Source organism: Rhinoraja longicauda, chromosome 5, assembly GCF_053455715.1.
Source record: "Rhinoraja longicauda isolate Sanriku21f chromosome 5, sRhiLon1.1, whole genome shotgun sequence".
NCBI classification, from domain to species: Eukaryota; Metazoa; Chordata; class Chondrichthyes; order Rajiformes; family Arhynchobatidae; genus Rhinoraja; species Rhinoraja longicauda.
The window spans coordinates 88038285-88064878 of NC_135957.1; the positions used below are offsets into that span (position 1 = coordinate 88038285).

General features: G+C 46.4%; 1 protein-coding gene, 1 non-coding gene and 1 pseudogene across 3 annotated transcripts in view; 2 read left to right on the plus strand and 1 right to left on the minus strand.

The window, feature by feature from the left end:
- Positions 1-26594, plus strand: part of acoxl (acyl-CoA oxidase-like) — a 323411-nt gene that overhangs the window by 24405 nt on the left and 272412 nt on the right. For both annotated transcript variants that reach the window (XM_078400283.1, XM_078400282.1), the window contains 4 exons: positions 3583-3681; positions 8169-8283; positions 15578-15664; positions 20452-20524. In XM_078400283.1, coding sequence (XP_078256409.1) covers positions 3583-3681; positions 8169-8283; positions 15578-15664; positions 20452-20524 — 374 coding nt within the window. The remainder of the gene's footprint in view (positions 1-3582; positions 3682-8168; positions 8284-15577; positions 15665-20451; positions 20525-26594) is intronic.
- On the minus strand, positions 4758-4876 carry LOC144594119 (5S ribosomal RNA; annotated as a pseudogene).
- Positions 5542-5660, plus strand: LOC144594113 (5S ribosomal RNA). Its single transcript, XR_013547345.1, has one exon. It is a non-coding gene; the product is annotated as a 5S ribosomal RNA (ribosomal RNA).

The window sequence follows — 26594 nt, forward strand, 5'->3', positions numbered from 1 at the left end:
GCAGTGAAATTTGAGCTGCCATACTAAGTGAAAAGCAACAAGACACACAGCCACATAAAATAAAATTTAACATAAACATCCACAACAGCGGGTTCCACATTCCTCACTGTGATGGAAAGTGATAAAATTCAATCACCTTCCTCTTTGTTCACCTGCATTCGGGGCTGTTGAACCATTCGCAGTCGCCACTGCCGACTGTCCGAGGCCGTGAGTTGGAATGCTCGAATTTCCGCATCGGGACGGTTGAAACACTCTCCGCAGCATGGAGCTCCCGAGGCGGCGGCTTCTTACCTGAGAACCTGAGACCGCGGGCTTCACGATGTTAAAGTCCACAGGCCCCGCGGTTGGAGCTCTTCACAATCGATCCCCGGCAAAGGATCGCAGCTCCACAATGTTACAGTCCAATGTTAAATTCATTGCACGTGTACTGTTTTCTTACAAAATCATTATAGCTCAGTGTTGGAAGATTCTTGGAAAGAGGGCAGAAAATGTTTACGAGGATATTGCCCGGTCTCTAAGACCTGAGATATAAGATCTCTAAGGCCTAAGGCTCTAAGGGCAGGCTTGGACTTTATTCATTGGAGCGCAGGAGGCCGAGGGGTCATCTTATAGAGGTGTATAAAATCATGAGGAACATGGATTGGATGAATAGGTCAGGGCAGGACCTTTGCACTGAACAGTGGGGCCCTGGGCTGTAGAGCTGAAAGATGTAGGAGTACAAGTATATAATTCCTTCAAAGATAAGATTCCCTGATAGATACGGTAGTGAAGAAGCCTTTTGGCTTGCTTCATGTGGTACAATCATCACAGAGGCAACCTTTGCATGCAGAGGGTGGTGGATATGGAGAGCGTGCTTCCAAAGGAGGTAGTTGAGGCAACATTTAAAACCTATTTGGACAGTATGTGGTTTGGAGAGAGATGGACCAAATACGGGCAAACAGGATCAAAGTTAAGTCAAGTTTATTTGTCACATACACATACACGATGTGCAGTGAAATGAAAGTGGCAAAGCCTGCGGATTGTGCAAAAAAAGAATTACAGTTACAGCATATAAATAAAGTTAATACAGAGAAGACAAAATTTAGTCCCTGGAGTTATAATAGTTAACATTCCTGATGGCCTTTGGGAAGAAACTCATCCTCTCTGTTTTCACAGCGTGACAGCGGAGGCATTTGCCTGACCGTAGCAGCTGGAACAGTCCATTGCAGGGGTGGCAGGGGTCCCTCATAATCTTGCTTGCTCTCGATCTACACCTCCTGATGTATAGGTCCTGCAGGGGGGCGAGTGTAGTTCCCATGGTGCGTTCTGCCGAACGCATTACTCTCTGCAGGGCCTTCCTGTCCTAGGCAGAGCTGTTCCCAAACCAGACTGTGATGTTGCCGGACAGGATGCTCTCTACAGCCCCAGAGTAGAAGCATTGAAGGATCCTCAGAGACACTCTGAATTTCCTCAGCTGTCTAAGGTGGTAAAGGCGCTGCTTTGCCTTACCCACCAGTGCGACAATGTGTGTTGTCCATGTCAGATCCTCTTTGATGTGGACGCCCAGGTATTTAAAACTGCTCACCCTGTCCACAGTAGACCCATTTATTTCCAGTGGCGTGTACGTCCTTGGATGTTGAGCCCTTCTAAAGTCCACAATCAGCTCCTTAGTTTAGTCCCTTCTGCAGTTGTACAGGGCCCTAATGAGACCACACCTGGAGTACTGTGTGCAGTTTTGGTCTCCAAATTTGAGGAAGGACATTCTTGCTATTGAGGGCGTGCAGCATAGGTTCATTAGGTTAATTCCCGAAATGGCGGGACTGTCGTATGTTGAAAGACTGGAGCCACTAGGCTTGTATGCACTGTAATTTAGAAGGATGAGAGGGGATCTTATTGAAACATATAAGATTATTAAGGGATTGGACACATTAGAGGCAGGAAGCATGTTCCCAATGTTGGGGGAGTCCAGAACCAGGGGCCACAGTTTAAGAATAAGGGGTAGGCCATTTAGAATGGAGATGAGGAATAACCTTTTCAGTCACAGAGTTGTAAATCTGTGGATTTCTCTGCCTCAGAATGCAGTGGAGGCCAATTCTCTGGATGCTTTCAAGAGAGAGCTAGATAGAGCTCTTAAAGATAGCAGAGTCAGGGAGTATGGGGAGAAGGCAGGAATGGGGTACTGATTGTGAATGATCAGCCATGATCACATTGCATGACGGTGCTGGCTCGAAGTCTGAATGGCCTACTCCTGCACCTATTATCTATTGTCTATCACCTCCAGATTCGGGGACATTTCTTCCCAGCAGTTATCAGGCAACGGAACCATCCTACCAACAACTAGAGAGCGGTCCTGAGCTACCATCTACCTCATTGGAGATCCAGTTTTAATTGGACTATACTGGACTTTATCTTGCACACAACGTTATTCGTTTATTATGTATTTGTGCACTGTAGATGGCTTGATTGTAATCATGGGTTTTTAGTTTTAGTTTAGTTTAGAGATACAGCGCGGACACAGGCCCTTTCGGCCCACTGGGTCCGCGCCGACCAGCGATCCCCACACATTAACACACGATCCTATAGCCACCAGGGACAATTTTTACGTTTACCAAGCCAATTAATCTATATACCTGCACGTCTTTGGAGTGTGGGAGGAAACCAAAGATCTCGGAGAAAACCCACGCAGGTCACGGGGAGAACGTACAAACTCCGTACAGACAGCACCCGTAGTCGGGATCTAACCCCGCTTTCCGGTGCCACATTTGCTGAAAGGCAACAACTCTACCGCTGCGCCACTGTGCCGCACCGTATTGTCTTTCCACTGACTGGTTGGCACGCAACTAAAGCTTTTTACTGTACCTCGGTACACGTGACAATAAACTAAACTAGACTAATTATCATTTACTTCATCTATTCCAGTTAGTGGTCTCTGACCACCAGCACACACCCCCGCTCATCTACTGAACCCATGGTCTCCCCACCTTGCACAGCACTTCATTTTGATGGGTTTATTAAGTACTATCAGCATGTCTTTGTGTGGGGTAGGTTGTGTTGAGAAGGTGGCAAAGTTCACAAGTTATAGGAGTAGAATTATGCCATTCGACCCATCAAATCTACTCCGCTATTCAATCATGGCTGATCTCTGCCCCCTAATCCCATTTTCCTGCCTCCTCCCCATAACCCTTGACACCCGTTCTAATCCAGAACTTGTCTGTCACTGCCTTAAAAATATCCACTGACCTGGTCAAAGGTGAAACGATGAACATTTAAGAGGGGCATCGAGGCAACTTTTTCATGTAATGGTTAAACCGTTTCTGGAACAAAATGTTTGTGCATTTTGTACGATGAGTTTGCTGGGATTGATGCCCAGAAATCTGGTCTGGAGAGATAAAGCCAGGAAAGAACTCAAAAAGGAAGGACAATATTTTAAATTTGTTGATGCAACAGAGTGGGATCTGCAGTCACAATTGATGCAGGATTACAGGGAGGAATCAGTAAGTCAGTTGGTCTTTGTTCAACTGAAGTTCATAACCAGGCATGGAAAGGTTGAAGAGAAATCGTGCTTTTTACTCATGACTGTTATCCCCCTCAATCATCTGATAGGACTTGAAGTTGACGGGGATGTTTGCAATGACTGAACGTGGACATGGCAGCAATGTGAGAGGCATCCAGACTCGAGCAACCTACCATCCAGCATCCCAGGTAATCGACTGAGTGATACATGGAGGCACAGGCAACAGCAGATGCTGCAATCTTGAGCAAAACACAAAGCTTTTCACTGTACCTTGGTACACGTGATAATAACTAAACTCAAGCTCCAGCACTTTGTGTTTTGCTTGACTGATATTTGGAACGTATGCACTTGTGAGTCTTTGTGAGAGGTGCACATTGATGAGAGTTGTATTTAGCTTAGTTTAGACTAGTTTAAGGATACAGTGTGGAAATAGGCCCCAGCCCACTTAGTCCGCACCGATCAGCAATCCCCGCACATTAACAGTATCCTACGTATACTAGGGACAATTTACATTTGTACCAAGCCAATTAACCGACAAACTTGTGCGTGTTTGGAGTGTGGGAGGAAACCGAAGATCTCTGAGAAAACCCACGCGGTCACGGGGAGAATGTACAAACTCCGTACAGACATATAAAATTCTTAAAAGATTGGACAGGCCAGATGCAGGAAAAATATTCCCGATGTTGGGGGAGTCCAGAACCAGGTGTCACAGTTTTAAAATAAGGGGTAGGCCATTTAGGACTGAGATGAGGAAAAGCTTTTTCACCCTGAGAGTTGTGCATCTGTGGAATTCTCTGCCACAGAAGGCAGTGGAGGCCAATTCACTGGATGTTTTCAGGAGGGTGTCAGATTTAGCTCTTGGGGCTAAAGGAATCAAGGGATATGGGGAAAAAGCAGGAACGGGGAACTGATTTTAGATGATCAGCCGTGATCATATGAATGGTGGTGCTGGCTCGAAGGGCCGAATGGCCTACTCCTGTACATATTTTTCTATGTTTCTATGACTGTACAGACAGCACCCATCGTCGAGATGGAACCTGGGTCTCCAGTGCTGCAAGCGCTGTAAGGCAACAACTGCTGCTGTGCCACCGTGCCGCCCCTCTAGATTTTTGAAAGATGAGTGTTGTACTAGTGAAGGAAAAAGGAGTGAGCTGGGGAATGTTTAACGACAGCTGATTGCTGGCAGGGCGGGTGAGAGTTTGTGTGTGAGAGAGAGAGAGAGAGAGAAAGAGAGAGAGTAGCCCCGGTGGTGGAGGTATAAAAAAACCTACAGCACCTTGTATTCCTAGGCGGTCTCCCATCCAAGTACTAACCAGTTCTGAGTCTGCTTAGCTTCCGAGATCAGACGAGTTCAGGCATTTTCAGACTAGTGTGGCCGTAGGTACAGAGGAGCTGTTTGTGTCCACACTTAACCTGCATGTACACACTGCCCAGCTGCACGCACGCACGCATGCACGCACACACGCCCACAACTCTTCTGCCGTCATTCTTTGCTTTCAGCCACTCACCTTACACACCTTCCCTGTCTGCCCCTTTCAGTCAGAGAGTGGTGAAGGTGTGGAATTCTCTGCCTCAGAAGGCAGTGGAGGCCAGTTCGTTGGATGCTTTCAAGAGAGAGCTGGATAGAGCTCTTAAGGATAGCGGAGTGAGGGGATATGGGGAGAAGGCAGGAACGGGGTACTGATTGAGAGTGATCAGCCATGATCGCATTCAATGGCGGTGCTGGCTCGAAGGGCTGAATGGCCTACTCCTGCACCTATTGTCTATTGTCTATTAAACTCTAGAGGGCACACAGTGGCGCAGCTGTAGAATTGCTGTCTTACAGCGACAGAGACCCTCATCAAGTCCTGACTATGGGTGATGTCTGTACAGAGTTTGCATATTCTCCCTGTGACCACGTGGGTTTCCTCCCACATTCCTAAAACATGCAGGTTTTTGAGTTAATTGGCTTCTGTAAATTGGCTCTAGTGCAGGATGCGAAACTGGTGTAAACTAATGTGCAGACAGTGTACATGCAGGTTAAGTGTGGGCACAAGCTGCTGCTCTGTGCCTACGGCCATACTAGCCTGAAAATGCCCGATCCTGTCTGATTTCGGAAGCTAAGCAGGCTTGGGCCTGGTCAGTACTTGGATGGGAGACCGCCTGGGAATACTGGGTGCTGTAGGCTTTTCTTGCCACCGACCGGCAAGCTCCTCCTCTCACATACACTCTCACATCCTGCTAGACATTTAAATACTCCTTCACTCACTCCTTTTTTCCTTCACTGTGGTAACACACATCTTTCACAAATCTATACCCATCCCTCATCAACATGCATCTTCACAAAGGCTCACACACACACACGCACGCATAATCAACTTCACATATCATGAAACAAAACACAAAGTTCTGGAGGGAATGGCTTTTCCTCGCCTCTGGGAGCTGATTGCTGGCAGGGCGGTTGAGAGTTTGGTGCTCTGGTGCTGTCCATGTGGAGTTTGCACGTTCTCCCTGTGACCACACAGTTTTCACCCAGATGCTCAGATTTCCTCCCGCATCCCGGAGACAAGCTGGTTGCTAGCTCAGTTGGCTGTTGTACATTACAACTTGTGTAGTTTGGTTGTTGTTGCTTTATTATTTACACCGGTGAGACCCAGTTTAGGCTCGGCAACTGTTTTGTCGAACACTTCGTCTGCCAAGCTCAACGGAATTTCCCATTTGCAAATCATTTAACTCCCTTTCCCATTCACACACTGACCTTTCTGGCCTGGGCCACCTCCCTTGCCAGAGTGAGGCCACATCCAAACTGGAGTAACAGCGCCTCATATTCCGCTTGGATAGGCAAAAGATGAAAGCATAGACGTTGGTATGCTACGTTACAAAAAAAAACATGGTTATACACAATGTTAATGAATTGTGAAATATTGTGAGTTTTAGTCACCTGACTCGAGGGCCTGAGCTATAAGGAGAGTTTGGCATGCTAGGACTTTATACCTTGCAGCTCAGGAGGCTGAGTACTGATCTTATAAAGATATAACAAATGATGAAGGGAACAGAGTTGAATGCCCAGTGTATTTTTCCTAGGAGCAGGGGAAATCAAGAACCAGAGGACTTTCCCTTAAAGTGAGAAGGGAAAGATTGAATAGGAAGCTGAGGGGCAACATCTCTACACAAACGGTGGTGGGAGCATGGAACGAGCTGCCAAAGGAGGATGTTGAGTCATATACTACAGCAACATTTATAGGCATTTGGACAGGTACATGGACAGGAAAGATTTAGTGGGATATGTAGCAAATGCTGGAAAGTGGAACACTCAGTGTATCTAGAGAACGTGTATAGGTTTCTGGTCGGGACTTTTCTTCAGACTGATGGAGTTGGTGGGATAAAGCTGGAAGAGAGGTGGGGGTGGATATAGGTGAGGTGGGTTTGTACAGGTCGGGCACAAGAAAGAGAAGGGGGAAAAGAGGCAGGGGTGTTTTAATTACCAAAAATTGGAGAATTAAATGTTCATCCCATTGGGTTGTAAGCTACCCAAGTGGAATATGAGGTGCTGTTCCTCTATTTTGCGTGTGGCCTCAATCTGGCAGTGGAGGAGGACCAGGGCAGAAAGATCGGTATGGGAATGGGAAAAGGAGTTAAAATAGTTAGCAAATGGGAGATCCAGCAAGTCTTGGCAGACTGAGCATAAATGTTTGGCATAACGGTTGCCTGAAGGAAATGACCTTACAGTTGGGTGTATGGTCAGGGCGTCTTCTGGGATGTTACCAACGTGTGAAAGAAGGATCTACAGATGTTGGTTTAAACCAAATATAGACACAAAAAGCTGGAGTAACTCAGCGGGTCAGGCAGTGTCTCTGGACAGAAGGAAAGGGTGACGTTTCGGGCCGAGACCCTTCTTCGGGTCTGTTTACCAACATGTGAGTCAGGTAGACAGATTGGTGGAAATAGTGTTTGTCACACTTGCCTTCATTGGGAAGGGTGTTGAGTACAAAGGTTGGGACATCATGATGCAGCTATACAAGTCATTGATGAGACCACACTTGGAGTACTGTGTGTAGTTCTGGTCACCCAGCTGCAGGGAGGACGTCATTAAGTTGGAAATGATGCAGAAGAGATTGACCAGGATGTTACCTGGGCTTGGGGGCTTGAGATAGGGAAAGTGTGGATAGGCTGGAGTGTAGGAGGTTGAGGGATGAGGGGCGCAGATACAGTCAATGCTCAGAGTCTTTTGCCCCATGACAGAAACTAAAACTAGGAGGCATAGGCATAAGGTGAGAGGGGAGAGCTTTAAGTGGGACCTCAGGGGCAACTTGTTCAGTCAGAGGGTTGTCCATATCAGAGGGAGAGGGGGGGTGGGGGGAGAGGGTGCTGCACCAATGCAGGAGAGGTTTGGGCCCAATGGGTCCACTTGGTCTAGTTACAATTAAAACTTTCAAACGACATTTGATCAGATATATGCATAGGAATGGTTAGAGTGATATGGATCAAATGCAAGTAAATGGGACTGGCCCAGTAGAGCAGCTTGGTTGGCATGGGCAAGGTGGGCTGAAGGACCTATATCCGTCCATTATAGGCCTGTGACTATGTTTCCATGTTAGTAAGATGGGATGTAGTAACCTTGCTCTAACAAGAAATCTGTGACTTAGCCCAAAAAGAGATGAAAATCTAATAAAATGACATTTTTGGCATTTTATAGGAATTTATCATTCACACGCCATGCGAAGATGCAGAGAAGATGTACATTGGGAATGCAATGAAGGGAAACGATGCTGCTGTGTTTGCACAGCTAATTGTCAATGGAGAATTGCTAGGTTTGTGATTTTTGTTGCTTCTGTTTTGCATCCACTGTGGAATGGTGAGAAAATACTAAGTCTAAGCATATTTTTGCGTTCAGTAAATGCAGAATATTTCATTTATAGAAACATAGAAACAGAAAAATAGGTGCAGGAGTAGGCCATTCGACCCATCGAGCCAGCACCGCCATACAATATGACCATGGCTGATCATCTAAAAAAAAGCACCCCATTCCTGCTTTTTCCCCATATCACTTGATTCCTTTAGCCCGAAGAGATAAATCTAACTCTCTCCTGAAAACATCTTGTGAATTGGCCTTCACTGCCTTCTGTGGCAGAGAATTCCACAGATTCACAACTCTCTGGGTGAAGAAGTTTTTCCTCATCTAAGTACTAAATGACCTACCCCTTATTCTTAAACTGTGACCCCCCCCCCAGCATCAGGAACATTTTTCCTGCATGCAGACTGTCCAATCCTTTAAGAACTTTATATGTTTCTATAAGATCCCCTCTCATCCTTCTAAATTCCAGTGAATACAAGCCCAGTCGACCCATTCTTTCATCATAATTTAGTCACGCCATCCCCGGAATTAACCTGGTGAACCTACGCTGACTCCCTCAATAGCAATAATATCCTTCCTCAAATTAGGAGACAAATTGCATACAGTATTCCAGGTGTGGTCTTACCAGGGCCCTGTACAACTGCAGAAGGACCTCCTTGTTCCTAAACTCAAATCCTCTTGCAATGAAGGCCAATATGCGATTAACTTTCTTCACTGCCTGCTGTACCTGCATGCTTACTTTCAGTGACTGATGTACAAGCACACCCAGATCTCGTTGCACCTCCCCTTTTCCTAATCTGACACCATTCAAATAATCTACCTTCCTGTTCTTGCCACCAAAGTGGAAAACCTCCCATTTTTCCACATTATACTGCATCTGCCATGCATTTACCCACTTACCCAACCTATCCAAGTCACCCTGCAGCCTCATAGCATCTTCCTCACAGCTCACACTGCCACCCAGCTTTGTGTTATCTGCAAACTTGGAGATTTTACATTTAATTCCCTCATCTAAATTGTTAATATATATTGTAAATAACTGGGGTCCCAGCATTGAGCCTTGCGGCACCCCACTACTCACTGTCTGCCATTTAGAAGGATGAGAGGAGATCTTATCGAAACGTATAAGATTATTAAGGGGTTGGACACGTTAGAGGCAGGAAACATGTTCCCAATGTTGGGGGAGTCCAGAACAAGGGGCCACAGTTTAAGAATAAGGGGTAGGCCATTTAGAACTGAGATGAGGAAAACCTTTTTCAGTCAGAGAGTTGTGAATCTGTGGAATTCTCTGCCTCAGAAGGCAGTGGAGGTCAATTCTCTGAATGCATTCAAGAGAGAGCTGGATAGAGCTCTTAAGGATAGCGGAGTCAGGATAGCGTCCTTAGCCCCCTACTGTACTCCCTACTGCTCAAACTCCATCATCATGTTTGCTGATGACACTGTGGTGGTGGGCTGGATCTCCGACAACGATGAGAAGGCCTGCCGGGAGGAGGTGGCTGATATGGCACTCTGGTATCAGGACAATAGCCTCCTCTTGAATGTCACTAAAACTAAGGAGCTGATTGTGGACTTTAGAAGGGCTAAACATCCAAGGACGTACACGCCACTGGAGATAAATGGGTCTACTGTGGATAGGGTGAGCAGTTTTAAATACTTGGGAGTCCACATCACAGAGGATCTGACATGGGCAACGCACATTGCCGCACTGGTGGGTAAGGCTAAGCAGCGTCTTTACCACATTAGACAGCTGAGGAAATTCAGAGTGTCTCTGAGGATCCTTCATTGCTTCTACTCTGGGGCTGTAGAGAGCATCCTGTCCGGCAACATTACAGTCTGGTTTGGGAACAGCTCTGCCCAGGACAGGATGGCCCTGCAGAGAGTAGTGCGTTCGGCAGAACGCACCATGGGAACTACACTCGTCCCCCTGCAGGACCTATACATCAGGAGGTGCAGATCGAGAGCAAGTAAGATTATGAGGGACCCCTGCCACCCCAGCAATGGACTGTTCCAGCTGCTACGGTCAGGCAAACGCCTCCGCTGTCACGCTGTGAAAACGGAGAGGATGAGACGGAGTTTCTTCCCACAGGCCATCAGGACTGTTAACTTTCATAACTCCAGGGACTAAATTTTGTCTTCTCTATATTAACGTATTAACTTTATTTATATGCTGTAACTGTAATTCTTTTTTGTGCACAATCCGCAGGCATTGCCACTTTCATTTCACTGCACATCGTGTGTGTGTATGTGGCAAATAAACTTGACTTGACTTGACTTGTATGGGGAGAAGGCAGGAACGGGGTACTGATTGAGAATAATCAGCCATGGTCACATTGAATGGCGGTGCTGGCTCGAAGGGCTGAATGGCCTCCTCCTGCACCTATTGTCTATTCTGAAAAGTTCCTGTTAATTCCTACTCTTTGCTTCCTGTCTGCCAACCAGTTCTCTATCCATGTCAATACCCTACTCCCAATACCATGTGCTCTAATTTTGCACATTAATCTCTTGTGTGGGACCTTGTCAAAGGCTTTTTAAAAGTCCAGATACACCACATCAACTGGCTCTCCCTTATCCATTCTACTTGTTACATCCTCAAAAAATTCCAGAAGATTAGTTAAGCATGATTTCCCTTCATAAATCCATGCTGACTTTGACCGATCCTGTCACTGCTTTCCAAATGCGCTGCTGTAACATCTTTAACAATCGACTCCAGCATCTTCCCCACTACCGATGTAAGGTTAACTGGTCTATAATTCCACGTTTTCTCTCTCCCTCCTTTCTTAAAAAGTTACATTGGCTACCCTCCAGTCCACAGGAACTGATCCAGAGTCGAGAGAACATTGGAAAATGATCACCAATGCATCCACGAATTCTAGGGCCACCTCCTTGAGTACTCTGGGATGCAGACCATCAGGCCCTGGGGATTTATTTGCCTTCAGTCCCAGCAGTTAACCTAACACCATTTTCTGACTAATGTGTATTCCCTTCAGTTCCTCCCTCCCACAAGATCCTCGGTTCGCTAGTGTTTCTGGGAGATTGTTTGTGCCTTCCTTAGTGAAGACAGAACCAAAGTACTCGTTTAACTGTACTGCCATTTCCTTGTTTCCCATTATAAATTCACCCGTCTCTGACTGTAAGGGACCTACATTTGTCTTCACTAATCTTTTCCTTTTTACATATCTCAAGAAGCTTTAACAGTCAGTTTTTATATTCCCCGCAAGCTTTCTTTCATACTCTTTTTTTCCCCCTCTTAATTAATTTTTTAATTAGAGGCAGGAAACATGTTTCTGATGTTGGGGGAATCCCGAACCAGGGGCCACAGTTTAAGAATAAGGGGTAGGCCATTTAGAACGGAGATAAGGAAAAACCTTTTCACTCAGAGAGTTGTGAAGCAGTGGAATTCTCTGCCTCAGGAGGCAGTGGAGGCCAATTCTCTGGATACTTTCAAGAGAGAGTTGGATAGAGCTCTTAATGATAGCGGAGTCAGGAGATATGGGGAGAAGGCAGGAACGGGGTACTGATTGTGCATGGTCAGCCATGATCTCGGTGAATGGTGGTGCTGGCTCGAAGGGCCAAATGGCCTACTCCTGCATCTATTGTCGAATGTCTAACCCCTTTGTCCTCTGACAAATTTCTCCCAGTCCTCTGGTTTGCTGCTTACTCTGGCCAATTTATATGCCTCTTCCTTGGACGAAGGGGAAATCATGCTTGACAAATCTTCTGGAATTTTTTGAGGATGTAACTAGGAAAATTGACAGGGGAGAGTCAGTGGATGTGGTGTACCTCGACTTTCAGAAAGCCTTCGACAAGGTCCCACATAGGAGATTAGTGGGCAAAATTAGAGCACATGGTATTGGGGGTAGGGTACTGACATGGATAGAAAATTGGTTGACAGACAGAAAGCAAAGAGTGGGGATAAATGGGTCCCTTTCAGAATGGCAGGCAGTGACCAGTGGGGTACCGCAAGGTTCGGTGCTGGGACCCCAGCTATTTACGATATACATTAATGACTCAACAGAGCTTTATTTGTCATTCGGTACCGAGGTACCGAACGAAACTACATAGCAGTCACACACAAAAAAGAACACAAGACACATGACCCCAACACATAACGTCCATCACAGTGACTCCAAACACCCCCTCACTGTGATGGAGGCAACAAAACTTCCACTCTCTTCCCCACGCCCACGGACAGACAGCTCGTCCCCGACCGACCCGCACAGTCCCCGCAAGGGGACGGAAGTCCCGCGGCCGCGCCGCGCCGGGCGATGTTAGGCCCCGCGGCCCGGGCACTGTTAAGTCCAGCGGCCGAGCCGCACCAGCGATGTTAGGCCCCGCGGCCGAGCCGCACCGGGCACTGTTAAGTCCAGCGGCCGAGCCACACCAGCGATGTTAGGCCCCGCGGCCGAGCCGCACCGGGCGATGGAAGGCCCCGCGGCCAAGCCGCACCGGGCACTGTTAAGTCCAGCGGCCGAGCAGCGCCGGGCGATGTTATGTCCAGCGGCCGAGCCGCGCCGGGCGATGTTAGGCCCCGCGGCCGAGCCACACCGGGCACTGTTAAGTCCCGCGGCCGAGCCGCACCAGCGATGTTAGGCCCCGCGGCCGAGCCGCACCCCGCGCCGTGAGGAAGAGACCTAAAAGAGAAAGGTTTCCCCCACACATGCACAACCAAAAAAAAACAAAAACCATCCCAACACCGACACACAACAAAAAAAAAAGGAAAAAAGACGAACAGACTGCTAGCGAGCCGCAGCCGTTCGGCGCCGCCACTTCCACCTAGATGAAGGGATTAAAAGTACCATTAGCAAATTTGCAGATGATACTAAGCTGGGGGGTAGTGTGAATTGTGAGGAAGATGCAATAAGGCTGCAGGGTGACTTGGACAGGTTGTGTGAGTGGGCGGATACATGGCAGATGCAGTTTAATGCAGATAAGTGTGAGGTTATTCACTTTGGAAGTAAGAATAGAAAGGCAGATTATTATCTGAATGGTGTCAAGTTAGGAGGAGGGGGAGTTCAACGAGATCTGGGTGTCCTAGTGCATCAGTCACTGAAAGGAAGCATGCAGGAACAGCAGGCAGTGAAGAAAGCCAATGGAATGTTGGCCTTCATAACAAGAGGAGTTGAGTATAGGAGCAAAGAGGTCCTTCTACAGTTGTACCGGGCCCTGGTGAGACCGCACCTGGAGTACTTTGTGCAGTTTTGGTCTCCAAATTTGAGGAAGGATATTCTTGCTATTGAGGGCGTGCAGCGTAGGTTCACTAGGCTAATTCCCGGAATGGCGGGACTGTCGTATGTTGAAAGGCTGGAGCAATTAGGCTTGTATACACTGGAATTTAGAAGGATGAGGGGGGATCGTATTGAAACATATAAGATAATTAGGGGATTGGACACATTAGAGGCAGGAAACATGTTCCCAATGTTGGGGGAGTCCAGAACAAGGGGCCACAGTTTAAGAATAAGGGGTAGGCCATTTAGAACGGAGATGAGGAAGAACTTTTTCAGTCAGAGAGTGGTGAAGGTGTGGAATTCTCTGCTTCAGAAGGCAGTGGAGGCCAGTTCGTTGGATGCTTTCCAGAGAGAGCTGGATAGAGCTCTTAAGGATAGCGGAGTGAGGGGGTATGGGGAGAAGGCAGGAACGGGGTACTGATTGAGAGTGATCAGCCATGATCGCATTGAATGGCGGTGCTGGCTCGAAGGGCTGAATGGCCTACTCCTGCATCTATTGTCTATTGTCTACTTAACACTATTGCAGGGGCATACGGATTGGCCAGGTAGTCTAGAACCCTCCGATTGGTTTACGGGTCACGTGGTGGGGGAGCGCGAGGTATTTAAGTGTCTGGCGCCAAACTCAGGTTAGAGATTAGATTAGCGAGCGAAGTCAGTGTTAGTCCAAGAGTAAGTACGTTGCGTTTGTCACGGGTTTTATCGACAATAAAGTCTTTGGATAATATCGCTCGTTTGGACTCACTACACTATCCTTGATTTCCCTCGTTAGCCACGGTTGAGCCGCCTTCCCCGTTTTATTTTTTCGCCAGACAGGGATGAACAATTTTTGGAGTTTATCCATGTGGTCTTTAAATCTTTGCCATTGCATTGCCACCGTCAACCCTTTAAGTGTAATTTGCCAGTCTATCCGAGCCAATTCTTGTCTCATACCTTCAAAGTCTCCTTTCTTTAAGTTCAGAATCCTAGTCTCTGAATTAACCGTGTCACTCTCCATCCTAATGCAGAATGCCACCATATTATGGTCACTGTTGCCCAAGGGGTTTTGCACAACAAGATCGCTAACTAATCCTTCCTCATTACACAATACCTAGTTTAGGATGGACTGCCCTCTTGTCAGTTCCTCTACATATTGCTTTAAAAAAACATCCTGTAAATATTCCAGGAAATCCTCCTCAGCACTGTTACCAATATGGTTGGGCCAATCTATATGTAGGTTAAAGTTACCCATGACAACTGCTGTACCTTTGCTACACGCATCCCTAATTTCCTGCTTGATCCTATCCCCAACCTCCCTACTGCTGTCTGGTCGTCTGTATACAACTCCAGCAAGCATTTTCTGCCCTTGGCTATTTTGCAGTTCTACCCATACAGATTCTACAGCATCCAAGCTAATGTCTCTCCTTGCTATTGCATTAATCTCCTCTTTAACCAGCAGGAGATCAGCAGGAGAATAATGAAGTGGACAGGACCCAGGATGGTCAGAAAATTGACCCGAAACGTCACCCATTCCTTCTATCCACAGATGCCGCCTGTCCCGCTGAGTTCCTCCAGCACTGTGTGTTTGTTCCTGTTGTAAAGTTTGGTCGCAGTGCCCTCTGATTGACACTGAATGGCACTGCAGTGTGCCTGCTGAAATTTGGATGACCAGAAAATGATGATCGGCTTTTACACTGGAACACTTGGGGCAATAAAACACCTGTCAAGAAGTTTGTAAATGGAGAGGCAGACATAGAAAATAGGTGCAGGAGTAGGCCATTCGGCCCTTTGAGCCAGCACCGCCATTCAATATGATCATGGCTGATCATCCAGAATCAGTACCCCATTCCTGCTTTCTCCCCATATCCCTAGATTCTGTTAGCGCTAAGAACCACATCCAACTGTGTCTTGAATACTGACAATGTATGCAATGAAAAATTGGCATTTTGATTTTAAAAAATCTCTGGTTCACTTAACTTGTTATTCTGTAAAATTGGATGGTGTTCTGCTTTTAATGTCACTTATTGTCCTATATTTTTTGTTCACCAGGGCCTCACTGTTTTATTGTGCCAATTCGAGATCAAGCGGGCAATATGTATCCGGGGGTCACAGTAATTGACATGATGCACAAGGAAGGTGAGTTTGCTAAAGGTTTTTCTGACCTGAGGTCATAGCTAAACACAATGACACACAATTTTCTGTTGGCAACTAACTGCACCCGCTCTAAACAAAAAAATACTCAGCACAGTGGTGCAGCTGGTAGAGCCGCTGCCTCACAGCGCCAGGAACCCGGGTTCCACCCTGACCTCGGCTGCCGTCTCTGGAGCTCGCACATTTTCTTTTAGAGATACATCGCAGAAATAGGCACTTTCGGCCCACCGGGTCCGCGCCGACCAGCGATCCCCGCACATTAACACCATCCTACACCCACTAGGAACAGTTTTTTTACATTTACCAAGCCAATTAACCTACATACCTGTACATCTTTGGAATGTGGGAGGAAACCGAAGATCTCGGAGAAAACCCACGCAGGTCACGGGGAGAACGTACAAACTCCGTACAGACAGCACCCGTAGTCGGGATGGGACCCGGGTCCCAGCGCTACATTTGCTGTAAGGCAGCAACTCTACCGCTGCGCCACCGTGACTGCCTGTGACCATGTGGGATTCCCCTGGGTGCTCCAATTTCCGGCCACATCCCTTGCATCCCAGGGGAAATTTTACAGCGACCCAATTAACCGACATACCCAAAGATGTGAGGGTATGTAGCTTCATTGGTCGCTGTGAAATCGCCCCTAGGGTATACGGATAAAGTGGGTACAGATAGAACTAGAATGGACGTATGATCAATGGCCAGCAAGGACGGTGGACCAAAGGGCCTGGTCTGAAACTAAACTACATTGAGTTGATTTGGCAGCATCTTTGCAGATTGAAACATAGTTAAGGGTTTAGGTCAGACATAACATCAGAATATTTTGTTTCATGAGACAATGTTAAAAGATTTTGCTTTGTCTTGTATTTACTGGAGTTTAGAAGGATGAGAGGGGATCTTATAGAGCCGCATAAAATTATAAAAGGACTGGACAAGCTAGATGCAGGAAAAATGTTCCGAATGTTGGGGGAGTCCAGAACCAGGGGCCACCGTCTTAGATTAAAGGGGAGGCCATTTAAAACTGAGGTGAGAAGAAACTTTTTCACCCAGAGAGTTGTGAATTTGTGGAATTCTCTGCCATAGAGGGCAGTGGAGGCCAATTCACTGGATGAATTTAAAAGAGAGTTAGATAAAGCTCTAGGGGCTAGTGGAATCAAGGGATATGGGGAGAAGGCAGGCACAGGTTACTGATTGTGGATGATCAGCCATGATCACAAATTAATTAGCGGTGCTGACTCGAAGGGCCAAATGGCCTCCTCCTGCACCTATTTTCCATGTTTTTATGTCTCTTTAATCATAATCAAATCTTGCTGCTTCTCACAGTGTACCAGGCCTGATTGGTTTATCTGTTTATTGTGAAATTGCGATGATAATTGTGCAGGCATACGCCTTTGTTTGTTCAAAAGATAACTTTCCCCAGGCAAATCCCTTAAACTTTCCCCTCTCACCTAAAGGTTATGCCCTCTGGTATTTGACATTTACAGCCTTAGAAAAGGACACTGATTATCTGCCCTATCTATGCCTCATATAGAACATAGGGCAGTACAGCACAGCAGCAGGCTCTTCGGCCCATAATGTTTATATAAACATAGCACAAAAAGTAAGGAAATTTGTGTTTGGTAGATTATTTCTTTGTTGTAACAATGCTTCTTGGCAATAAATCTTATACCGTTGGAAAGCCTGTTTATTTCCCTTTTAAATGGTGCCACATTTGTAAGGAACATGCATTTGTGGGATGAGCAGCAGAGCTGAGTATATGGGTTGCGCCCATGAAAAATTTGCCAAATCTTCTCTGCCAATGCCAAACAGCTTATTCTGCTGTTGCTATTGACTCTTGTTTTGAGTTTCTGGTACCCCCAGGTGCTGACAAGAATGGGATGCCATCCCACAACAGTGTGTGACCAGGCTGGTGACCAGCATGAGGAGGAGGTGCCAGGCTGTTATGGCTGTGTATGGTTCTTCCACACGCTACTGTGGCTCCTGTTTATTAAATGAATAAATTGTTAAATTGCCAATATGTCTTGTTTCTTCAGACTTCAATCATCCAATCCACCAAACAACACCGAACAAGAGTCAATGGCAGAATAAGCTGTTTGGCATTGGCAGAGAAGATTTGGCAAATTTTTCATGGGCGCAACCCATTTACTCAGCTCTGTTGCTCATCCCACAAATGCATGTTCCTTACAAATGTGGCACCATTTAAAAGGGAAATAAACAGGCTTTCCAACGGTATAAGATTTATTGCCAAGAAGCATTGTTACAACAAAGAAATAATCTACCAAACACAAATTTCCTTACTTTTTGTGCTATGTTTATTTCTATCAGGTCTCCTCTCAGCCTCAGATGCTCCAGAAAAAACAATCCAAGTTTTTACAACCTCTGTGTTGCTAAAACTCTACACCGATCAGCCAAAACATTATGACCACTGACAGGCCAAGTGAATAACATTGTTTATCTTATTACAATGGCACCTGTCAAGGGGTGGGATATATTAGGCAGCAAGTGAACAGTCAGTTCTTGAAGTTGATGCAGGAGAAATGGGCAGGAGCAAAGACCTGAGCGACTTTGACAAGGGCCAAATTGTTATGGCCAGACGACTGGGCAAGGCTTGTGGGGTGCTCCCGGTCAGCAGTGGTGAGTACCTACCGACAGTGGTCCGAGGAGGGACAAACCACAAACCGGCAACAGACAGGGTGTTGGGCGCTCAAGGCTCATTGATACGCAAGGGCAACAAAGGCTGTCCCGTCTGGTCCGAACTGACAGAAGGTTGACTGTGGCACAAGTCACAGAAAATGTTAATGGTGGTCACGGGAGGAATGTGTCCCAATACACTGTGCATCACACCCTGCTGCGTATGGGGCTGCACACGGAGGACCAACAGCATATTAGGCAGGTGGGCATAATGTTTCGGCTCATCAGGTCATAATGTTTCGGCTGATCGGTGTATAATTCAGCAATCACTCTGGAAAACTCCTGCACCCTCTAAAGCCACCACACCCTTCCTGTAATTGGGGTAACCAGAACTGCACCCAATATTCCAAATGCAGCCTAACCTAAGGACTATAAAGTTGCAATATAATTTCCCGACTCAATGTTCCTGACTGATGAAGGCAAGTATACCGTATACCTTCTTGCCACCTTCAGGGAGCTATGCACTTGGACCCCAAGATCCTGCTGTACATCAATGCTGTTAAGGGTCTTGCCATTAATTGTATACTTATCCCTTGTATTCAAATTCCCAAAGTGCAACATCTCACATTTGTTAGGATTAAACTCCATCTGCCATTTCTCTCCCCATAGTTGAGTTATATTCTGCATATATATTACATATATTTTAAAATATATATTTTAAAGTCATCCAGTGAATTGGCCTCCACTGCCCTCTGTGGCAGAGAATTCCACAAATTCACAACTCTCTGGGTGAAAAAGTTTCTTCTCACCTCAGTTTTAAATGGCCTCCCCTTTATTCTTGGACTGTGTGGCCCCTGGTTCTGGGCTCCCCCAACATTGGGAACATTTTTCCTGCATCTAGCTTGCCCAGTCCTTTTATAATTCTACTAGACCAAGTGGACCCGTGGGGCCCATTCCTCGTAGGAAAGGGTGTGACTGAGTGAGCCCTGGTCCCAAAGCCTCTCCTGTATTGGTGTAGCAGCCTCAACCCCCCCAATTAATACCCCTTATCCCCTCCTCCTCCCGCCACTGACACACTCCATCCCCCCTACGCACCCCCACTTGCCCCCACTCTCCCCCCATTGGCCACTGCAGTCACTCGGCGAGCCCCGCCCCCCCGGGTTTGTTAACTTTTTTATTTTTAACGGCTTTTTAAAAAAAGTCTAATCTATGAAGTAAGCGGGGTTTTAATGTTTAATGTTTTAAAAAAATGGAAATTGTTCTCCCCACTCACACACCCCGTCCTCTCTACAACAGCGGAGGCGCGGACCCGTTGGCGATCCCCGGCTCGGGCCCATCGATCCTACACTACATCGTGCACTGGTTTGGCGGCAGGGAGCGACTTCCGGGTCGTGGCTTGAGCGCTGTTAGTCGCGAGCTGCGGGGAACGGCGTCACGCTGCACCTTGAGGGGAAGGCAGATGCGAGGCATGCTGGGACGTGTGTCGGTCCCCTCGCTGGTCCTCCAGGGAGAGGGGGGGCGGGGAGAGAGCGCTATTCTTAAAGACGTGCGTGTCCTATTGTGATGTCACACGCTGAATACTGGCTGGGGGAGCGCGAGCTCATCTCGCACAGTCGCACGGGTGCCATTGTGACGTCACATGCTGCAGACCTTCAAGAAATGGGTTAGAAAGGAAATTTTTAAACTTTAAAATCTCTCTAGCTTTAAAAATATAGCTTCAATTTGAATGAGAGTTGTTACATATTATGCCCTGGATAATGGTGAGTAACATGGGCCAAAAATTGTGGCGCTATGGCGTACCGTTTTGGCTGTACGAACCAAAAAAGTAATGGTGGACACATACACACAAACACACATACACACAAAGGAACAGAGTTTTAGTGATAGATATATAGATAGATAGATAGATACTTTGTGTATTTATATTCTTTTTATATTCTGTATACTTTGACCGCCTTCCTCACGGTCCACGAACCCAAAGATCTTGGGGTCATCTGCACAATTACTAATCATCCGATTGTATGCTTTAACTTTGGATTGAATCTATTTGCTAAGTTCCAAACCTATTTTGTACTTGATGAATTGTTAGGATAGCTAAGTTGCAATAATACTTTTATTTTCCAATCTATTCTTTCTCCCAGGTCTGAATGGAGTTGATAATGGAATTCTCGTATTTGATAACGTTCGAGTTCCAAAAGTAAATCTCCTGGACAGGTTTGTATATCCTTTATCTTTCTGTCTGAATAAATATTATCTGGTAACAATATTGATCAGTAGCAATAGAAAATCCTCTCGCACAAATAGGACTTCACTTAAACAGCAAAGCTGAGGTGGCTAACACAAGTACCCTGGGATGGAGAGGAAGGTGGCTCTCGGATTTGAAACTCATCTGCCCATGACTACAAGAAATTGCAGAGTTGTAGATGTAGCCCAGTCCATCACACACACCACACTCCCCACCATTGACTCCGTCTACACTTCACGCTGCCTCTGGAAAGCAGCCGACATAATCGAGAACCTCTCATACCCTGGTCATTCCCTCTTTTCTCCTCCCGTCAGACAGGAAATACAGAAGCTTAAGCGTGTTCAACAATTAAGAAAAGCTTCTTCCCCTCTGTTAACAGACTATTGAATAATCTCCCAAGAAACGAAAGTATATAGTATCAATCTCCCAGTCTACCTTACTGCGGCTCTTGCACTTTTTTGTTACTCTGCACTTTCTCGGTAGCTGTAAGACTATATTCTGCTCTGTTCCCTTTCTCTTTTTGCACTACTCCTGTATGGTTTTATTGTACTCATGCATGGTATGATTAGGGAAAAACTGCAGATGCTGGTTTAAATTGGAGGTAAACACAAAATGCTGGAGTAACTCAGCGGGTCAGGCAGTATCTCGGGAGAGAAGGAATGGGTGACATTTCAGGTTGAGGCCCTTCAGACCGATGTCAGGGCCCCTGATGCGTTTGTCCTTCCCCCTCTCCTGATATAGGTCTGAAGAAGGGTCTCGAGCCGAAAAGTCACCCATTCCTTCTCTCCCGAGATGCTGCCTTTCCCGCTGAGTTACTCCAGCATTGTGTGTCTGCACGGTATGATTTACTTGGATCACAAGCAAAAATTGTTTTTCACTGTATCTTGGTGCTCCTGATAATAATAAACCAGTGCCAATATTTTCTTGATTAGTACGGGTGTCAGGGATTATGGGGAGAAGGCAGGAGAATGGGGTTGAGAGGGAGAGATAGATGAGCAATATGTAGGAAGGAACTGCAGATGCTGGTTTAGACCGAAGATAGACACCAAAAAGCTGGAGTAACACAGCGGGTCAGACAGCTTCTCTGAAGAAAAGAAGCAAGTGACGTTTTGGGTCGAGACCCTTGTTCCTTTCCTCCAGAGATGCTGTCTGACCCGCTGAGTTACTCCAGTGTTTTGTGTTTATCTTCAATAGATCAGCCATGATTGAATGGCGGAGAAGCCATGATGGTCCGAATGGCCTAATTCAGCTATAACTTATGAACATGAATATTCTGGCATTAAAACAGTGTAGCGATCTCACTGATGTCATTGAGAAGTATGATGTAATGGTCTGTCAAGTTCCCTCATAGTGTCATATAGCATGGAAACAGCTCCTTCAGCCCAATTTATCTATGCCAGTCAAGATGCTCCATCCAAGCTAGTCCTATGTGCTGGTGTTTGGCAACCTCCACCATGGCAGCAGCAAACGTAATCCTACCTGCCTCAACTACCCCCCCAGCAGCTTGTTCCCTACGCCCGTGCAATGCCGCTGTTTTCCTGGCATTATTGCAGTTTAATTTCCAGCTCTGAAGTTGGAAAGCAGATCCTAAACAACCGCACCACCAAGGCACACAGCAGCACTGCAGGGGGACCATTGCCCAGGAGCCTGCGCGTGCTGCTGCCACAGTGGGGGTTGTCATATTTACATCCTTTCACATTTTCCCAAGATATAGAAGGAGGCCCTTTGGCCCATCGACTCGATGCTGGGTCTCAGAGCTGCCCCATTCCTGCTTTAGTTTAGAGATACAGCGCGCAAACAGGCCCTTTCGGCCCATCAGGCCCGTGCTGTCCAGTGATCCCCCCACATTAACACTATCCGACACACACTAGGGACAATTTTTACATTTACCAAGCCAATTAACTTACAAACCTGCACATCTTTGGAGTGTGGGAGGAAACCGAAGATCTCGGAGAAAACCCACGCAGATCATGGGGAGAAGGTACAAACTCTGTACAGACGGCGCCCGTAGTCGGGATGCAACCCGGGTCTCCGGCGCTCCATTCGGTGTAAGACGACAACTCTACCTCTGCACCACCGTGCCTGCTGTAACATTTTCTCCAGAGGACATGGGTTTAAGGTGGGGGGGAAACGTTTAATGGGAACCTGAGGAGTAACTTTTTCTACACAGAAGATGGTGGGTGTACAGAACGAACTGCCGATGGAAGTAATAGAGGCAGGTACTATTGCGATCTTTCAGAAACATTTAAGCATGTACATAGATAGGATGTGTTTAAAGTGATATGGGCCAAAAGCAGGCAGGTGGGGCTAGTGTAGGTGGGACATGTTGGCTGGCATCGGCAAGTTGGGCTGAAGAGCCTGTTTCCCCGCTGTATAAATCTCTTGTATGTCCCTTTCCATGATTCAACAAATATTTTTCATTTTATCTCTATGTACTAAGGTGAGATGGGAAAGATTAAACAGGAACCTGAGGGGCAATGTTTCCACACAGAGGGTGGTGGGTGTATGGAACGAGCTGCCAGAGGACGTAATTGAGGCAGGCACTATAACTAATTTGAGGAAGGACATCCTTGCTATTGAGGCAGTGCAGCGTAGGTTCACCAGGTTAATCCCCGGGATGGAGGGACTGTCATATGAGGAAAGAGTGGAGAGACTGGGCTTGTATTCACTGGAGTTTAGAAGGATGAGAGGGGATCTTATCGAGACGTATAAAATTATGAAAGAACTGGACAAGCTAGATGCAGGAAAAATGTTCCCAATGTTGGGGGAGTCCAGAACCAGGGGCCACAGTCTAAGAATAAAGGGGAGGCCATTTAAAACTGAGGTGAGAAAAAACTTTTTCACCCAGAGAGCTGTGAATTTGTGGAATTCTCTGCTACAGAAGGCAGTGGAGGCCAATTCACTGGATGAATTTAAAAGTGAGTTAGATAGAGCTCATGGGGGTTAGTGGAATCTAGGGAGAAGGCAGGCACAGGTTACTGATTGTGGATGATCAGCCATGATCACAATGAATGGGGGTGCTGGCTCGAAGGGCCAAATGGCCTCCTCCTGCACCTATTTTCAATGTTTCTAACTACATTTAAAATACACTTGGATTCTGAAAGCACTTTGAGTTACGGGTTCTGGGTTTTTTAGTTGAAGGTACCGCTTAAAAGGATAACGATTTTTAAATAGGGAGTGTGCTGATTTGATTTGATTTAATTTAAGGGATTTGAGTTAATATAAAGGGTAAGCCATGTCAGCTGAGATCGGCCCCGTGGTTTGCTCATCCTGTAGCATGTGGGAAATCAGGGATACTGACGGTGTCCCTGATGACTACGTGTGCAGGAAGTGTGTCCAGCTGCTGCTCTTGGTAGACCGCATTGAATGGTTGGAGCTGCGGTTGGATTCATTCTGGAGCATCCGCGATGCTGAGAAAGTCGTGAATAGCACGTTTAGTGAGTTGGCCACACCACAGGTAAAGGTTAAGCAGACAAAAAGGGAAAGGGTGGCCACTAGCCAGCGTAGCATAAAGAAGGTAGTGCAGGAGTCCCCTGCGGTCACTTCCCTCCTAAACAGATATACCATTTTGGATACTGTTGGGGGAGATGCCTCATCAGGGGAAGGCAGCAGCAGCCAAGTTCATGGCACCGTGGGTGGCTCTGCGGCAAAGGAGGGGAGGAAAAAGAGTGGAAGGGCTATAGTGATAGGGGATTCGATTGTAAGGGGAATAGATAGGCGTTTCTGCGGTCGTAAACGAGACTCCAGGGTGGTATGTTGCCTCCCTGGTGCAAGGGTCAGGGATGTCTCAGAGCGGCTGCAGAACATTCTGAAGGGGGAGGGTGAACAGCCAGTTGTCGTGGTGCACATTGGCACCAATGATATAGGTACAAAACGGGATGAGGTCCTACAAGGTGAATTTAGGGAGCTAGGAGATAAACTTAAAAGTAGGACCTCAAAGGTGATAATCTCTGGATTACTACCAGGGCCACGTGCTAGTCAGAGTAGAAATAGGAGGATATTACAGATGAATACGTGGCTTGAAAAATGGTGCAAGGGGGAGGGATTCAAATTTCTAGGACATTGGAACCAGTTCTGGGGGAGGTGGGACCAGTACAAACAGGACGGTCTGCACCTGAGCTGGAATGGAACCAATGTCCTTGGGGGAGTGTTTGCTAGTGCTGTCGGGGAGGATTTAAACTAATATGGCAGGGGGATGGGAACAAGAGCAGAGAGACAGAGGGGTATAAAGTGAGGGTAGAAACAATAGGTAGCAAGGTGAAAAGTAAAAGTGACAGGCAGACAAATCCAGGGCAAAAATCAAAAAAGACCACTTTGCAACATAATTATATAAGGGGCAAGAGTGTTATAAAAACAAGCCTGAAGGCTTTGTGTCTCAATGCAAGGAGTATTCGGAATAAGGTGGATGAATTAAATGTGGAGATTGTTGTTAATGATTATGATGTAGTTGGGATTACGGAGACATGGCTCCAGAGTGACCAAGGCTGGGAGCTCAACATCCAGCGATATTCTATATTCAGGCGGGATAGACAGAAAGGAAAAGGAGGTGGGCTGGTTAGACAGGAGATTAACGCAATGGAAAGGAAGGACATTAGCTCGGAGGATGTGGAATCGATATGGGTAGAGCTGCGAAACACTAAGGGGCAGAAAACGCTAGTGGGAGTTGTGTACAGGCCACCTAACAGCAGTAGTGAGGTTGGGGATGGCATCAAGCAGGAAATTAGAAATGCAAGCACCAAAGGTGCAGCAGTTATAATGGGTGACTTCAATCTACATATAGATTGGGTGAAACAAACTGGCAGGGGTGCTGAGGAAGAGGATTTCTTGGAATGTTTGCGAGATAGTTTTCTAAACCAACATGTCGAGGAACCAACGAGAGAGCAGGCCATTCTAGACTGGGTATTGAGTAATGAGGAAGGGTTAGTTAGCAGTCTTGTTGTGCGAGGCCCCTTGGGCAAGAGTGATCATAATATGGTAGAGTTCTTCATTAGGATGGAGAGTGACAAAGTCAATACAGAAACAAGTGTTCTGAACTTAAAGAAGGGTAACTTTGAGGGTATGAGGCGTGAATTGTCCAAGATAGACTGGCAATTGATGCTGAAAGGGTTGACGGTGGACATGCAATGGAAGGCATTTAAAGGTCTCATGGATGAACTACAACAAGTGTTCATCCCAGTTTGGCAAAAGAACAAACCAGGAAAGGTAGTGCATCCGTGGCTAACAAGGGAAATCAAGGATAGTATTAAAACAAAAGATGAAGCATACAGATTAGCCAGAAAAAGTAGCATACCAGAGGACTGGGAGAAATTCAGAGTCCAGCAGAGGAGGACAAAGGGCTTAATTAGGAAAGGGAAAATAGATTATGAGGGAAAACTGGCAAGGAACATAAAAACTGACTGCAAAAGCTTTTATAGATATGTGAATAGAAAAAGATTAGTTAAGACAAATGCAGGTCCCTTGCAGTCGGAAACAGGTGAATTGATCATAGGGAACAAGGAGATGGCAGACCAATTGAACAAATACTTTGGTTCTGTCTTCACTAAGGAAGACATAAACCGTCTGCCGGAAATAGCGGGGGACCGGGGGTCTAGTGAGATGGAGGAACTGAGGGAAATCCAGGTTAGTCGGGAAGTGGTGTTAGGTAAATTAAATGGATTAAAGGGGCAGATAAATCCCCAGGGCCAGATAGGCTGCATCCCAGAGTGCTTAAGGAGGTAGCCTCAAAAATAGTGGATGCATTAGTGATAATTTTTCAAAACTCCTTAGATTCTGGAGTAGTTCCTGAGGACTGGAGGGTAGCTAATGTAACCCCACTTTTTAAAAAGGGAGGGAGAGAGAAAATGGGGAATTATAGACCAGTTAGCCTAATATCAGTAGTGGGGAAAATGCTAGAGTCAGTTATTAAAGATGTGATAGCGTCACATTTGGAAAGTGGTGAAATCATCGGACAAAGTCAGCATGGATTTACAAAAGGCAAATTATGTCTGACGAATCTTATAGAATTTTTCGAGGATGTAACTAGTAGAGTGGATAAGGGAG